The sequence below is a fragment of the Barbus barbus genome (genome assembly GCF_936440315.1).
Source record: "Barbus barbus genome assembly, chromosome: 16".
NCBI classification, from domain to species: domain Eukaryota; kingdom Metazoa; phylum Chordata; class Actinopteri; order Cypriniformes; family Cyprinidae; genus Barbus; species Barbus barbus.
This window is the reverse complement of record NC_136744.1, coordinates 5,295,560-5,313,086: the sequence shown is the minus strand read 5'-3', so window position 1 is coordinate 5,313,086 and position 17,527 is coordinate 5,295,560. Positions and strand designations below refer to the sequence as shown.

General features: G+C 37.2%; 1 protein-coding gene across 1 annotated transcript in view; it reads right to left on the bottom strand.

Moving 5' to 3' along the window:
* Positions 1-17,527, bottom strand: part of LOC306882816 (calcium uptake protein 1, mitochondrial-like) — a 69,130-nt gene extending 51,603 nt beyond the window's left edge. The window contains exons 1-3 of the mRNA XM_079437729.1: positions 17,213-17,527; positions 8,344-8,508; positions 4,233-4,419 (exon numbers count right to left, since the gene is read on the bottom strand). Coding sequence (XP_079293855.1) covers positions 4,233-4,419; positions 8,344-8,507 — 351 coding nt within the window. The 5' untranslated portion in view covers position 8,508; positions 17,213-17,527. The remainder of the gene's footprint in view (positions 1-4,232; positions 4,420-8,343; positions 8,509-17,212) is intronic.

Here is a 17,527-nt window from a genome sequence, read left to right as displayed (position 1 = left end):
AAATCCACATATCCAGTCACAGAAGCAGCAGGAAATCCCCAATATGGACAAAGGCATCGCTATCACTGTAACTGAGTAAACAGAAGATATAAACATTTTGAATGATAAAACAAACGCTATAAACACTCGACTACAACAATGTATAGTTTATCTTTGTTATTCAAGCCATCTCTGGTATTTTCATAATAATTGAATATATTTATAATCCATTGATAATCGATGTATTAGTAGGCTATGGAACATATTTGCTGCCTCATTCTGTGACAAGAAGCTACATCAGATCACAAAAGTTGTGGACTAAAAAGGTTATAATGTTCTCTTTGGTTAGACAACAGGTTTAAAAACGTGAATACAAGAGAAGTTTAGCTTTAGGCATTTTAATTTAAGCATGTTTAGCTTAGCTAGTTAATGGAAGGCTACCTGCTAACCGATTATTAACCATTAACCGACAAGATTATTTTAAATTAGAACTGAATTAAATTAGAAATAATAAGTGTCTGTGCCCCGTTAAAAATACTAACATTTGTTTTCCGGGGATTAATTTTAAATGTGCAAAAAGCAACAAACAGAACATGAGGATTCAGATGGTCATCACCTGCAGTGCTTCTGCGAGCGGAGAAAAACATCATAAAGCTACGTGCTCGGGCTTGCGCTCTCTCTCTATATATATTATAACGAATAACTAGGCCTATATGAGAAATATATTTTCACTTAAATAATAATTTAAGAAAATGAAAGAAAAACTGTGCAACAAGTAGCCTATGCAGAGTTTCGGTTAATTTTTGTGCTGCGTGAAAGGAAACCAGACAGCAGAAATCGGCATGCTATTTTTTAGGCTTATTTTACAATAGCACAAAGATTTGTTTTTATTGTGAATGTACACGGCTTTTACAATTCCGATTATCTTCATGACTAAAAGGAGTATTTGCTTCCACTGTTAGAAGGGGGGAAAAAATCAAGTGATTGCACCAGCGCCGAATGCACGCACACAGTTAAGCATTCTACCGTGACAATGGAGAAAAAAAAAAAAAAAACTATTCAGTTTAAATATGTAGTAAAATCTGTGCCGTTAAGCGTTATCACCGTACCGCCGTGAAGTTGGAATATTGGAACGAAAGTGAAGTAGGCCTACATAAAATTAATTTGTTTTGGTTTGTCGTTTATATAGCTATAGCTTCTTACATTTTTAATTCTTGTTCTTTTCTAAATAGCCTACTGTTATTTGAAAGGATTTATTGTGGCGTGAGGGGAAATAAAATAGCCTAGCGATGTTTATAGTGTTTATTATAATGTTTGTAATTCGCATCGGCCTATTTCTGATTGAAATAATAAAATGCGACTTATAGGGGACTTGTGTTTTTTTCTCTCTCTCTCTAAAAAAAAAGTGTTTTTTTTATACGCTTAGCTTATTTTAACCATGCAGCAAACATTTTAAAATATTTTGATAAATTACTGAAAAAATAAATAAATAAGTGACTTTAAACCGTTTAACTGATTGTATTAATCGGTCAAAATTCTTATCGGTCGGTTAACGGTTAAATGGTTAAAATGAACATCCCTAATTCACTCCTCAGATGCTCTCATTTCCCGAGTTGTGCTTTTAAGTCGGAATGTGAAAACGGCACACTTGCATTACTATGATTTGTTGGACTTGTATTATTAGAGCATTCTGACTTGAGTTCATGTGCATTTTCTCAGTCGTGAAATTATTTTTCACGTGCGGTGAAAATTAATCTGCTTTGTTAATCCTTTTGATCTTTTATTTTAAAAATTCACAAAAATCTAACCTTTCATTGGATAAGAATTAAAAATTTTAAAAGAATTTAATTCTCAAATACACGTTGGACACAATTATTGGCACCACTAAAAATTCTTATGAGTAAAATATCTCTGAAGTATATTCCCATTCATATTCACAATTTTGAGCCCTCCAGAGTGATTATGAATATGAAATTATCCAGCCATGGCTTCCTGATTCCAAGAAATATAAATAGGAGGGAAAATAAAGCCCAAATTCCCTTAATCATCCATCACAATGAGAAAAACCAAAGAATATGTTTCTGATGTGCAGCAAAAGATAATTGAGCTTCACAAATTAGTGAAGTGGCTTTAAGAAAAGAGCTAGAGCAGTGAAAATTCCCATTTCCACCATCAGGGCAATAATTAAGAATTTCCAATCAACATAAAATTTTACAAAACTGCCTGAAAGAGGACGTGTGTCTATATTGTCCTAATGCACGGTGAGGAGGAGAGAGTGGCTAAAGACTCTTCAAGGACCACAGCTGGAGAATTGCAGAAAATAGTTGAGTCTCGGGGTCAGACAAACAGCACCTACATCACCACATGTTGTTTGGGAGGGTTTCAAGAAAAATGATCCTAGCTCATCCAAAAACAAACTCCAGCATATTCAGTTATCAGACACGACTGGAACTTCAAATGGGACTGGCTTCTATGGTCAGATGAAACTACAAAATGAGCTTTTTAGCAGCAAACACTCAAGATGGGTTTGGTGAACACAGGGATAAAAAGTACCCCATGTGTACAATGAAATATACTGCTGTATTTTTGATGTTGTGGTCCTATATTTCTGCTGGAGGTCCTGGACATCTTGTTTAGACACATGGCATCATGGATTCTATCAAATACCAACACAAAAAAATCAAGTCAAATCTTATAACGGGCCATGTTTGGATCTTACAACCGTACAATAATCCAAACACAAACCTCAAAAACAACACAAAAATTGGTCACCGAGCACAAAACCAAGCTTCTGCTGGCCATTCCAGTCCTCTGACCTGAACCCTGTAGATAATGAGTGGGGTGAACTGAAGAGAAGCAGCACCATCATGGAGCTGGGAATCTAAAGGATCTGGAGTGATTCTGCATGAAGGAATGGTTTCTGATCTCTTGTCAGGTGTTCTCTAACCTCATCAGGCATTATAGGAGAAAATTTAGAGCTGTTAAACTGACAAATGGAGGTTTCAAAAAGTATTGCCTAAAAGGGTGCCGTTAATTGTGGCTAATGTGTATTAGAGAAAAACATTTATTTCATAATGATATCCCCCCCCCCCCCATTTTAAATTCTTATTCTCCAATGAAAGGTTCGATTTTTGTGAATTATTTTAAATAAACGATCAAAAGGATTAACAATGTAGATTCATTTTCACAGCCTTCTTTGATCATATTTACCAAGGGTGCCAATATTTTTGGCCATGACTGCGTGTGTATGTGTATATATATATATATTTTATCATTTTCTCACCCTCGTTTCATTTGAAACCCATAACACTTTTGTTCGTTCATCTTTGTAACACATATTACAATTTTTTTTTTTTGTAAATTTTTCTTTACAAATCCTCATTTTGTCCTTATTCGTGACCGGCATTTTGCTGTCTCTCCTCCGCGCTTCCACGTTCGTCACTACTCACTGGCGTGTGCCCAACGCATACATCCTACGTCATCCGCCAGACCGGCTTGCACGTTGACACGCAAGACCAAACCTAATTGGTTCTTGCAGAAACTCGAATGTGCTTGCGAGAACAAACCTCATTGGTACTCTGCATAATTTTGGGGTGAACGATTTCATTTCATTTTCACTTATTTATTTTTGAAGCATTTTTTTTTAAAATACAGTAACTGTTCGGATACTGTTTGGCTGATCAAAATAATAATAAAAAAAAAGTGGTTCAGAAAATAACAAAATAGAATGCTGTCAAAAGGCTGAAAAATATGAAGATAAATTGTTTTGCATTCCTACTCACATTGGCTGTGAAATGTATTATTACTTAGAACATCAAAGTACATTAGCAAAAGGCCTTTTTTTAGGTGCCCCATTTAAAAGGATCAAATCAATTACCTAGCAAAACAACAGCATCATTCATTTTCCTATTTCTCTCATCCTTTCTACTCTTTCCCTTTAATCAGCAAGTCCCACACTTGCCTGTCCCAGATGCTGCTTTAATATCACATTTTCCCCACAGTTAATGTCAGCTACAATTCATTAACTCTGCTATTGTCGCTCTGCTCTTCCCACTGATGGCATATCAGACGAAACCCAATTCAGAAATATGCAGGTTGATTTCATGACTGTGGATTTGCATGTTGATTAGATGTGACGGGTTCACATTTCGTCTGCACATGGTGAAGCCAGATGAATTCATCAGATAATGGCTGGATGAACCTGACCTCATCATGATGCGATTGAGATGATGTACACGTTGTGCATTGATCACCTTGCGGTCACGGAAGCCGACTCTTTGTTTCTTTTTCTTCCCTTCTGAGCCCGCCTCATCTTCCTCCCCGCCGCTGCTCGACTCGAGAGCACCGACTGACTCCTCCTCCTCCGCCACTTCCTTCAGAGGCTCCTCCTCCTTCATCTGCTCCTCATGCTTGACTGAAGACCCCGCCTCTGCATATGCTCTGCCAATCAGAAGAGAGCATGCAGATAATTCACACTGAAAAGTATACACCAGAAATACTGTACACTGCCCGTCAAAAATTTTAATAATTACAATTTTGTAATGTTTTTGAAAACCTTCTCGTGCTCTCCAAGGTGGCATTTATTAGATGAAAAATACAGTAAAAAAACATAATATTGTAAATTATTATTAAAATGTAAAAGAACTGTTTTCTATTATACTTTTTTTTTTTTTTTATGTATTTCATTCCTTTGATGCAAAGCTGAATTTTCAGTCGATTTTTCAAATGATCCATTCTTTTTAAGCAATCAGACCTACAATTTCTGCTGGACGATATAACAAAAAACAATATAAACCATTTCTAGATGCACTTCTGGTTTGGTCCAGCTAGCAATCACATAGCAATGTGTTAAAAATCACTCTGAACACATAAGTAACTGCATAGAAACACTTTGACATGGTAGTGAGTTTTGCTTAGGCAAACCCCTCACATATTTTCTTCAAAAAAATGTCAAAATCTACTTTACGCACCATCACACATGGGAACCAACATTGTCAATGTGTATTTATCTCTAGAGGTGTGCCTCATATTAAAAGTCAATGAAGAGTGCTAGGAGGTCAATATCTTCAGGACAAAAAGCAGTAATTGAAAAAAGGCCTGCCGTTGTGTTGATGGGATGTGTGTTTGAAGGTTTGCTCAATAATTCAATATAATGAGACACAGAGAAAATGAGTGCACAGACTGAAAACCAAAATGCCACCTCGTCCCATAACTCCTTCATTCTATAGATCACATCCCAGATGCATTTCACTATATTGCTGACATGTCAGCTGCTCCATTCACACACACACACACACACACAGAGCACTGGACTGGCCTTCGCCCAGACTGCAGATGAATCTGCAGATATGGGCTCTAAGGAGACTTGTGTTAAAGGTGAAATGTGTCATTTTTTCATGTTGCAATACTTTCTCCTATCCCAGTTTAATATGCAGACAAATCTATATGAAAGCCATTCTTAGGGTGACTTCCGCAAAAACTCTGCAGGTGAATTTTACTAAACAAGGAACATTTTATGGCCCTATTTCTATGGAAGCACCAATATAAACATTCTGGCCTATACTGTTAAAGCAACATTGTTTTGCTTTCAAAAAATAAAAATAAAGCACAGTAGAAAAAAAAAAAAAGTGTATTTTTAAATGCTGCAAGTAAATGTAGGCATCACAATGTAATAATGTACATTATGAAAAATAGATATTCATTCATTCATTAAGATCTGATAAAGGCTGCATTTAACAGAATTATAAAATCATTTAGATTAACCTTAAGCGAATGTTACGTAAAGACAAGGCAACGTAAATGTAAAAATAAGTCAACATTTGCGTGTACGATAAAAGGTCCAAACACAACCAATACAAAAAAAATAAATAAATAAATAACAAGTAATACCAGGCGCCAACTAATATTTCATGTATTTTCTGCCCCAAATCAAAAAAAAAAAGGCAGCATATTTTGTAGACCATTATGTTTTGTTGTATTGTGACAATATTTTCAAGACAAATTTTCACATTAAACTCCCTCGAACCTCTTGAAAAAAGCATATTTCCATTATAATGTTTACATATATCATGGTTGTTACGCTTTTTTTACACTTGTTTGTTACACATTTGTTACACTTCCCTTAATTCATGCTATGCTTATATATATATATATATAAAAAAGGGGTGACCCCGAATAGTCGACGCTTCGATAGGAGGAGCCTGATTCGACTCCCAATCTCACAGTCGAATATTAATAACTATGAATGGGACTGTCATATACATAACATTAAAATGAGAACACTATTATAATTAAACGCTGTGAATTTTCAGAGTTTAGTTTCCGCGGTTCTGCACGTTGTTGCGTGAAGAACGCGTTCACAAACGGAGTTCATTCAGAGCCGCACAGACACGTTCGTGCATTCGGGGCATTTTGTGCAGATAAGTCGTGATATTAACGTTATGTTGTATAAATAATGAAGCGTATTCTATATGAGATAAATTATTAGTTAAATCCCATTGATTAAAAACCTGCTATCAGATGCTTCATTCTACTGGTCATCTTCAGCGTGCACAGCTCCAAAAAATGTCATATATACGTAACACTATTGTATCAGTCGACTATCGGCAAGATTCGAAAATTCCAATTCGACTATGAAAATCCCTGGTCGGGGACTATGAACGATATTGCTTCATACTGTATCGCGTATCAAATATATTGATTTATACTACGGGGCCGTTGAATGCTTGAATCTGATTGGCTGACGAACGTTCTGAGGTGTGCAATTATTTTCAGGGAAACGCACGGCGAACGTAGTTCCAGGCAGCTTTCTTGACCGCATTACAGTTCCATATCACTTCGCATCGTTGTCAGCGCTGCCCTGACGATTTTATCAGTTAGCCTAGTGTAGCAACTTAAAGGCTACACATGACATTTCTCACTAGCGAGGTAATAACAGCGCTGCATCTTAAAGCAGACTTACAGTTTAGAGACGGTGCTTCAGAGCACTGTTGAGGGACACACAGAGGTAGCCTAATTCATACAAGCTCTCTCTCTCTCTCTCTCTCTCTCTCTCTCTGTTTCTCTTTCTCTGTGTCTCTGTCTCTCTCGCTCTCTTTCTAATAACTTCATTATTAACTGCATTAGTCTGCTATCAACGGCTCAAGCCTCCATTGCCAGCTTTAAAATGACGTTTTGGAACTAGCAAAAGAGTCGTTGGATGAGATGCGGAAGAAATAATCCTACTCACAATAGCGATTTAAGTAGAAAAACCGGACGAATCCCTTGAAATATATAATCTGATCGATGTCTTGAGGTGTGGCAACCGTAGTATAAGCGGAATAATTGACTCCGGACCGTTGAATTATTAGAAAAATAATGCACACCCGAGGTGGTGATGTGGCCACGACGCGAAGCGGAGTGGCCGTTACACCTCGGGTGTGCATTATTTTTCTAATAATTCAACGGTCCGTCGTCAATTATTCCTTACATATCGTACAAACTCAATATACCACCCAGCCCTAATATACACACACACACACACACATATATACATATATATATATATATATATATGTATAAAGCTGTTATTTTGCCATTTCATTATTTCTCTGATTCCATTTAGTGCTGCTACTGGTACAAACATTAAGAAATCCAATTTTTTAAAAATGCTTTTTGTAATTCTAGTAGTAGTAGTATTTATTTAATGCCATGTCAGCATCTTAAGCCCAAAGTATACTTCACTTTTTACGCATACGCGAGGGACAGCGTGCAGTGCGCGTGATGCAAATTGCGTCATCAGAATAGTATGCTCAGGTCACACATGCGCACTGAAGATATTTAGCAGTTATCAGTTTTTCCACATGGTGGCAACACTGTCCCGAGCCATTGTTTCACAGTAGAAAACTAAATTAGAGAGACGGACAACGACAACAAAACAGCGGAGACTGCAACAACAGATGCTCACGCGCTTGAGGGTATGAGGCAGCTCAGCTTTGGTTTAAAATAGTTCAAAAAAATATTTGTTATCAGTCATGACTTAACGGGGAAAAATAGAGCAGACACTGAACATGGATGAAGCTTTCTAGAGCACATGTGCTAGCGTACGCGTACAAATACGAAGTATACTTAGGCCTTTAGGCTATTTTCATGGCAAAAACTATTTAAAAAATACAAGTATAACAAATACAATAAAAAATCAGCAAACAAACAAGTTGTATTACACAAGATTTTTTACATTAATATATTTTATGTAACTCTAATCACAAAACAAAATAAAGCAACACTGAAGCACCTCAATAAAAGCTGATGTAACTCATACGCTAATGCTGTATTTTATTTGTTAGACACTTCATGAATGAGACAGGTGTCCATAGAGATCTGTACCTTGTCCACAGTAGTCCAGCGCTAGCTGAGATGCCTGTCACCCCCGCTAGGGCAGCGAGCATCAGTCTGCGCCGCTGATAGGAACGGAAGGCACCGGTGTGATGCCGTCTTGACAACTGCACCATCCCGACGGTGGCAGCCGTCAGCGCCCGCAAGCGGTACATACTGCAGGAAGATGGAAAGACAGAGCGATTACTATGCAAATAATACTTTTAATACAGAATGAGAATTACATCTTTATGCAAATATCTCCAGGAGTGACACAAGTGACACCATTTCAAATATTTAAGCAGGGCAGTTAACTAACATATAAACTATCAAATGAAATTAAATTCATCCAAAGTCAAACAAGCCCATTCCGCCTCTCTTTCATCAAAGATTTGGACCAGCCTCAAATGGTGTGATATAATTTGATTCTGTCTGAAATTAAAACTGTAAATGTGGGTTCTGGATCTTTCCCGAACACTGCATGGATTAGCCTGAATCCCTACATTAGCACATCTCCCACAGCCCTGCACTCGCAAAAAACTAATTATCCAGCAGTGCAGGAACAAGACACATTTTTAACAATAGACTTAAGAAAGTTGTGAAATGAAATGGGGCTTTGTGGTTTTAAGTCCACGTCTTTTAGTTTTGAGGTCATCTGTAAGTGAGCATACTCTCCTAAAAGTGACAAATCAAACTTTTAGGAGGTGTAAGTATTTAAAATGTACAATTTTGCCATCTGGGGAAATGGTGCAAAAATACTGACGACTCATTCTGTCTGAAGGGACGTATGCAAAAAGTTGTCAACCTGGAATGCAAATGTTCTGATACCACCTGCCACAGACTAGCCAGTAGTAAATCACAGTTCATACAGTAATGCTACTTTGTTTTAAAAGAGAGATGAACCATATCTCAGCTATTCTTAAATTTTATATTTAGAAATTGAGATCTAGTTGAGTTAGATGTGGAAAACATCTGCATACAAATGGGAAATACAAGACTAAAAAGCTGACTCGTCCAAAAAATGTTACCCAATTTCATGAAAAAACAAGTATTTTACAAGTTATGTATGATTTGGGTAACACTTTATTTTAGGGTCTCTTAACTAGTTGCTTACTAGCATGCATATTACTAGAATATTAGCCATTTATTAGTACTAATTAAGCACATATTAATGCCTTATTCTGCATCCCTAATCCTACCCAATACCTAAATTTAACAACTACCTTAATAACTATTAATAAGAAGCAAATTAGGAATTTATTGAGGGAAAAGTCATAGTTAATAGTGAATAAGTGAAAAACAGGACATCTAAAGGCCATGTTTAGATCTAAATATTAGCAACTAGCTGCTTTTTCTGCCAAAAATAAACTTTGTCCCTCAACAAAAAATACCATGAAAAGGCCATGGAAGGGATGGGTCTGGAAAGGTAACTATTCATATAGCACTAGTGACTAGGAATATACTCCACGAAACATTAACATAACAAAACTATAATTTATCATAGAAATTTCACTGCTAAATAAATTAGGCTAGGCATTATTGTGAATATCAAACTCAAACTCAAATTCACAGTGCTGCAGTTAAACCCTTTATATTACCAGTTCTGTCGTGATAACTCTCTGAGAGTTTAGCATGCATGGTAATATACATGACAACATTAATGTGTTTGGTCTAGGTGGAACAGATCTGCTACACTGCTGCTGTGAGCATGTAGGGAATAATGCTGCTGCACATATAACATATGAAATAACCCCCATTTATAACATACATAAAATCACCCCATAGCAGATCAATACAGGTGGAGCTGGGGAAGGCGGAGGGTGTCTAAAGTGCACTGCGACTGCTACAGCAAGCACTAGACAAAATTTGAATATTGAGCAGCAAGCTCATTGGCTGCTGATGTGGAAAAATAAATAAACAATCAGCTGTGCCGTTTGAATAATGAGATTATATTAGACTTGAGTTAGACCTATCCACCTGCGTCATCTAGAGGTTCGTGACAGAACTTGGTATTTAGGACTCTAAAAATATCAGTGTTTTAAAACAAGGCATTTATTTAGGCAGATGAAAGAGGAAAAGTAGAGAGCTGCTCTCAACTGCCCCATCACAACACCTACTGAAACCATTAGCTTAATTTGATATCATGCCATTTAGGTTAGCGATCATGGTGTTATGAATCTAATGTTATTCAAGCTCTTCTGGAACTCTTCAGAGTTCAAAGTTATGTCTGCATCAATAGGCCAAACAGCATAAAGACATTGTTAATTCTCATGTGTCTCATGAGCAGAGGTCACTGATGTTGAGCCTATAATGTGTCTAAAGCAGGGGTGTCCAAACTTGTTCCTGAAGGGTCACTGTCCTGCAGTTTAGCTCCAACCCTTATTAAACGCACCTGAACCAGCTAATCAAGCTTTTCAGTCTAAAGCATCAAATTTGATTTGAGAGCTACAGAACTGTTTATGCGGTTTGGTATATTCACTGCACAATGCTACTGAATGGCTTTAGAAGACTTGGAGAACAAAACACAAGATATATGGACCATTTGGGATGCTTTTATGGTGCTTTGTATGTAATTTTGGCACTTAACAACATCCATCTCCACTGAAAGAGCACATATTCTTCCAAATTCCACCTTTCAAAACAAGATTTCAAGAAAAGTCGCAATCACAAAGTAAATGACGACTCATTTTTAGTTTTGGGAGAACTGCTCTTGTTACAGGGGTTAACATATTGCAATCAAACTGTGTACATATAACAACTTTTGAGTGAAGCCGCAGGATAGCTCTTGAGACCTGTGATTTTCAATCTTCTTTTATGCCAAATTTGTCAAGACTCCCCCACATAAACAAATCAGCATCTGCTCGTTTTTCCTTGAAAAGAGCTACTTATGTCTTTTGCATCTTTTGACATCAAACTGTAGGCAGAGAGGGACTGGCAAACTCTCCCTGTGTGCTCTGCCTCGTTCGTAGGAAGGCAAAAGCTCCGTAGAGGCTAGAAGAGCCACCTGTCCGTTTTCCAATATTGACTGTATTTTGATTGAGGTCCTGATTCAGCAGAACATAATGAGAGTGGGAGCGCTACATGCTAATTGGAGTGAGCACTTGTGCGTGACATTGCAGACTGATGGCACTGGTCTCTGGGGCTGAGGGACTTTGACTGAGAACTCTTCAAACGGAGCAGATACTGCATTAGCCAAGTAAACACCCTGGTGGGTTCTATCAGAGTGAGTATAAGCCTTCTCAAACAACACTTTTTGCGACTTCACATTGCAAGGATTTTGTTATGGCCATTACAATGTTATTAATGTAAAGTTTGAACAGTTTAATTGGAATTACGGAGAGCTTTTCATTAAAATGTTACTTCCAAAGGGGACTGAAGCTGGTGTAGATAACACATTTGGGCAGCAGTAAACCAACAGTATGATTAACAGTTAAAACAACTTTTGGTCACATTTTATTTTAAGGTCCAGTTCTCACTATTAACCAACTATAAACTATGGCTTTTGCCTCAAACTCTTTAAAGGGAAAGTTCACCCAAAAATGAAAATCTGATGTTTATCTGCTTACCCCAAGGGCATCCAAGATGCAAGTGACTTTGTTTCTTCACTAGAACACATATGAAGATTTTTTAACTCAAACCGTTGCAGTCTCTAAGTCATATAATGTCAGTCAATGGTACTCACGGCTTTGAGAGAAAAAAAAACATACACAGACAAAACCGCATTAAACCCTACAGCTCGTGACGATACATTGAGGTGTAAAGGCACAAAATGATCGGTCTGTGCAAGAAACTGAACAGTATTTATATCGGGGGTTTTTTACCTCTTATCCGCCACCCGGTCCAACTGTCCAGTCAAATGGACCATTGACACTCCTAATTGAGATAGTGTGTCAGTGGTCCATTTGAGAGATAGGTGGCAGTAATGCACTTATAAGTCTGCGATCCGCCGTAAAGCAAGAAGAAGACGACGACGCATAACGCGCCGGCTGTTGTGTGAATGCGCTCAGGACATTCAGTTTCTTGCACAGACCGATCGTTTCATGTCTTTAGACCTCAATGTATCGCCACGAGCCGCAGGGTTTAATTTGGTTTCGATTCTCAAAGCCATGACTGATATTATATGACTGACAGACTGCAATGGTTTGAGTTAAAAATCTTCGTTTGTGTTCTACTGAAGTCACCTACATCTTAGATGCCCTTGGGGTAAGCAGATAAACATCAAATTTTCATTTTTGGGTGAACAATCCCCTTTATAGTTAGTAGGGTAGTTGTTATATTTAGGTATGGGTACGATTAAGGGATCTAAAATATGGTCATGCAGAAAAAGGCATTAATATGTGCTTTATAAGTACTAATAAACAGTCAATATGTTAGTAATATGCATGCTAGTTAATAGTGAGTATAATTTAATAAAATAAAGTGTTACCAAATTTTTTAATTGATTTTAGTCCATGTCTGTGATCTACATGCTTGTACTCCTAGGTCAGTGATTTTTTCGAAAAAGCATTAAAAATGTAATTCATGGTGACTTAAAGCTACTTATTTTATGATGGGCATGTTAATTTCTGAATTAATAACGAAACAAGGAATTAAAGGGGAATAAAGTAAAAAATGTTAGGGTGACACCATAGTTTTTTAAACAAAATTTGTCATTCTTTTTAAAAGATTTTCATCATAGACAATTTTCATAACAGACAAATACATCATGGTTAAGTACAATGTGGTTGTCACTCACATCACGAGGCTGCTAATGAAGGAAAAACTGGAAAAATGTATACATATGAGACGCCATGCCAAGTGCCTCATTTAGACTGATTACTGATGCTTTCCTTAACATTAACCTTCACAGTTCATGGAGATTGAGTGGTGAAAGTCATTGCATAAGCCAATTTACAGCAGTTTTTAAAGTAATAAAAACTGCACATTATGAAAATACTTAAAGACAGTTCATAAGGTTTTAAGTGTATCCACACATCACAAAAAGTCTGAATCAACCACACGTGATATTCTGTGAAAGAGAAAAATAATTCTTAGTCAGTCCCATTACAGTTGCTCTAAGTCTTTTAGAAAATATTTTGGACTGTAATTAACTAAATTTACCAAACTTTGTGGCATTTAACTATGTGCACCTATGATGACTATACACTGTGTGCCGAATTATTAGGCAAGTTGATATTCTGGTCATATTTTTTTTCCAAGAACATATTACCAATTCTAAACCACTTCAATCTTAATAACTACTATTGACTTTGTATTTAATAATTTATAAGTGATATATAATTGTCCATGAAGGCTGGAAGTCAAAAATACCTTATATTCAGATGTGCCGAATTATTAGACAAGTTTTCTTTTACAGATAAAATGAGCCAAAAAAAGAGATTTAACTCAGGCTAAAAGTCAAATATTATTAAATGCCCATGAGAAGGATGCAATACTAATGCAATAATAGAATTTGCAAAGCAAGGGCATCACCACTGAGCAGCGAAATGCTCATTGTGTCAACAGAGTCAGAAAAAAAAACAGGTGGAGAAGAAAAGACACGTTAACTGCAAAAGAATTAAGATGAAGAAACTATCAGGAACTATTTAGTCTCCAGCGCCACCATTTTCCAGAACTGCAAGTCTCTAAAAGTGCAATGTGTCAGGTTCTCAGGGACTTTGCTTGGGTAAAAAAATCCTAAAAAAATGACCCTCACTTAATAAGAATTACATGCTGAAGTGTTGTGAAATACATTAAGACTGATTTTTCATAGGGTTTATGAACAGAATTTATCTTCCAGAATCTGGCAGTAAGTTTTAGGAGCTCATTTTAGTTTAGGAGACTTTTTAGTATAGGAGATGGACTAAAGATTAGCTCCTAAAACATACTGCCAGATTCTGGAAGATAAATTCTTCAAACAGTGGTACAAGAGGATGTGATGCTGGTTCCTCAAGAGTCACTCAAAACTTATCAGTTCATAAAGCCTATGAAAAATCAGTCTTAATGTATTTCACAACACTTCAGCATTTTTAGGGTTCATTACCCAAGCAAAGTCCCTGAGATCCTGACACATTGCACTTCTGGAGACTCCAGGAAGGTTGCAGTTCTGGAAAATGGTGGCGCTGGAGACTAAATGGTTCCTGATAGTTTCTCACCTTAATTCTTTTGCAGTTAACATGTGTCTTTTCTTCTCTTTGCTAGTCATCCAGTTTTTGATATCAACCATACATTCCGTTAGTTTTGCAAATTGTTAAGTTTCATCAGGTCACAAAGAAATATAGAGCTGGGTATCATCAGCATAACAGTGAAAGTTAACACCATGTTTCCTAATGATATCTCCCAAGGGTAACATGTAAAGCGTGAAAAGTAAGGGGCCAAGTACTGAGCCTTGAGGTACTCCATACTGCACTTACCATACTGATTGATATGATACCTCTTCATTTACTGCCACAAATTGATGGCGTTCAGATAAGTACGATTTGAACCATGCCAGTGCACTTCCTCTAATGCCAACATAATTTTCTAGTCTATTTAATAGAATGTTGTGGTCAATAGTGTCAAACGCGGCGCTAAGATCCAGTAGCACTAATAGAGAGATACAACCACGATCAGATGATAAAAGCAGGTCGTTTGTAACTCTAAAGAGAACGGTCTCAGCACTATGATATGGTCTAAAACCTGACTGGAAATCCTCACATATATAATTTTTCTCTAAGAAGGAACATAGATGATACTACCTTTTCTAATATCGTTTGAATTTTATCAATTCCAATTCAGATTCCAATTCTGCTTATCGATTCCCAGTTTTGATTCCAGTGTGGGGAAAAAAAAATGCTGCTTAATACCATGAACAAAAAAGTGCTGCACGTTTCTGGATAAATTGAGAAGAATCTCTTGAATGAAGAGATTTTAACAGCCCATTTTTGCCACTTAGAACTAGAACTGATGCGCACATAGAACTGATAGGTAGAATTGAAATTTTAATTTTACAACAAATATCAGATTCCTGACCTTAAATATCCGATTCTGGAATTGGAATTGATTTTCGATTCCAACCTTGTAAACAAAGGCCACAATGCGTTTTGTTTGTTTGTGGGTACGTTACTACATTTGTAGTAATTTTGTCAGTTACGTTAATATTCAATTCTCAAGTCAGTGAACACTTGGACTCTTATTCCATTTTTTTCCCCATTTATCTACCCTGTTCTAAGCTTGTATTTTTCAGGATTATGTCTAAAACTTTGTAATACGGGCACTTCTAATTTTAATTTTCCTCTTTTTGATGAATTGCTTGTTGTATTCCTCATTTGTATGTCGCTTTGGATAAAATAATTGTAAAACGTAAATGTTATTGAAGGTTTTTCATTTTCACTCTTTTATTTATTTTAATTCCAAGCTTGCTGATTTTTTTCTTTATCTCAGCAAAAGCCTACAAAAACCCCATTGAAAACCCCATTCTCCTCATTAATCAGCAGAATATATTGGAAAGCAAAGCTAAGTTGAGTCCATACTTTGTATGGAACAGTAACAGTAACAGCAACAGTAACTCAAATAAACACACTAATAACCTTGAAGCAGATGGGTTACAGCAGAAGAAGAGCAAATACACCATTCCCGTCAGCTAAGAACAGGAAACTGAGGCTTGGACAGACAACTGAAGATTGGAAAAAGCTTGCCTAGCTTGATCAGTCTTTTTTTCTTGGATGGTAGGGTCAGAATTTGGCCTAAACAACATGAAAACGTGGATCAACGGTGTTCACGCTGGTGGTAGTGCAGGGGATATTTTCTTGACGCACTATGGGTAGCAACTGAGCATTACCGCCTACCTATTTTTGTTAACCTTATCCATCCTTTAAAGACAACAGTGCAACAATCTTGTGATAGTTATGTCCAACAGGATAATGCACCATGTCACAAAGCTCAAATCATCTCAAACTGGTGTCTTGAACATGACAATGTGATCAATATATACTCAAATGGCCTCCAGATCTCACAGTGCACCTTTGGGATGTGGTGGAACGGGAGATTTGCATCATGGATGAGCAGCCGACAAATCTGCAGCAACTGCGTGATGCTATCATGTCAATATGGACCAAAATCTCTGAGGTATGTTCCCAGCACCTTGTTGAATTCATGCCATGAAGAATTACAGCAGTTCTGAAGGCAAAAAGAGGTCCAACCCGGTAGTAGCCAGGTGTACAAGCGGATGGTGGTGAGTGTATATTTCAAGTTTTTGAACAATTGAACATTATATAATGCTTGTTAATGACTAATTAGTCATTATTAGTTAATGGTGGTGGACATCTTTTATGAGGTTTATCAGTAAAAGTGTCTAATTGTTATAGAAATGAGTTCTCCTAAATAAAAGTTACTGCAGACTACCCCTAAAATACCATGTAAATACACAAAAAGAAGAAAGTAACATAGTATTATTGCCACAACCACAAGATATATTCATAACAGAAATGGGAACGCGTTTGTCAACAGGAGCGTCAATAAAGCTTTTAATGTAGAAAACAAAAAAACCTGCTAAATAAATATGACACTGTTTCACAAGAATAACATAAACTGGGTCCCAGGCGACTATAAGAGCTTTGAAATATCCAGAGTTTATTAAATATGAGCCAGAGTTTATGTGGAGGACGGAGGCGTTGTTAAGCAGCATTAGCATTAGCATTATCTACACAGTTTAACTGCTTCATTTTCACTGTTACATGGGAGTATACTGTAAAACGTCTAGAGACTGCATGGATATTTGTAATTATTAATTGTAGTACGGTCATGCACATACGGACAGCCCAGCTATCTGAAGGCAGCCTGACGCTGGCTATGCTCGCTAGCTCCTGTGGTTGTCTGTCTCCGTCAGTGGAGTGAAAGTGATCGGATCTGATCATATACTCACTCTGACACTTCAGGCGATCTCCGTTAAAGTCCTGCACGGAAGATATCCTCAGTAACAGCTGTAGATTCTCCGTTAACGACCGTCTCTGCTGAAGTTCCGCGTCTACGGAGGCCGAGCACAAACACGCCCACAGCAAGCGTCCAGAGCCGCCTCCTCCTCTGCGCGAATAACTCCCTTCTGTTTGTAAACACAGGTATTCATGGGCGAGGAGAAAGCGCTTTTGTGTTGCTTTACTGTTAATAGGAGGGGTTGGAATAAACAAATGGACGAGTCTCAAAAACAAGGTGTGCTTAAACTGCTATAACTTGGCTCACT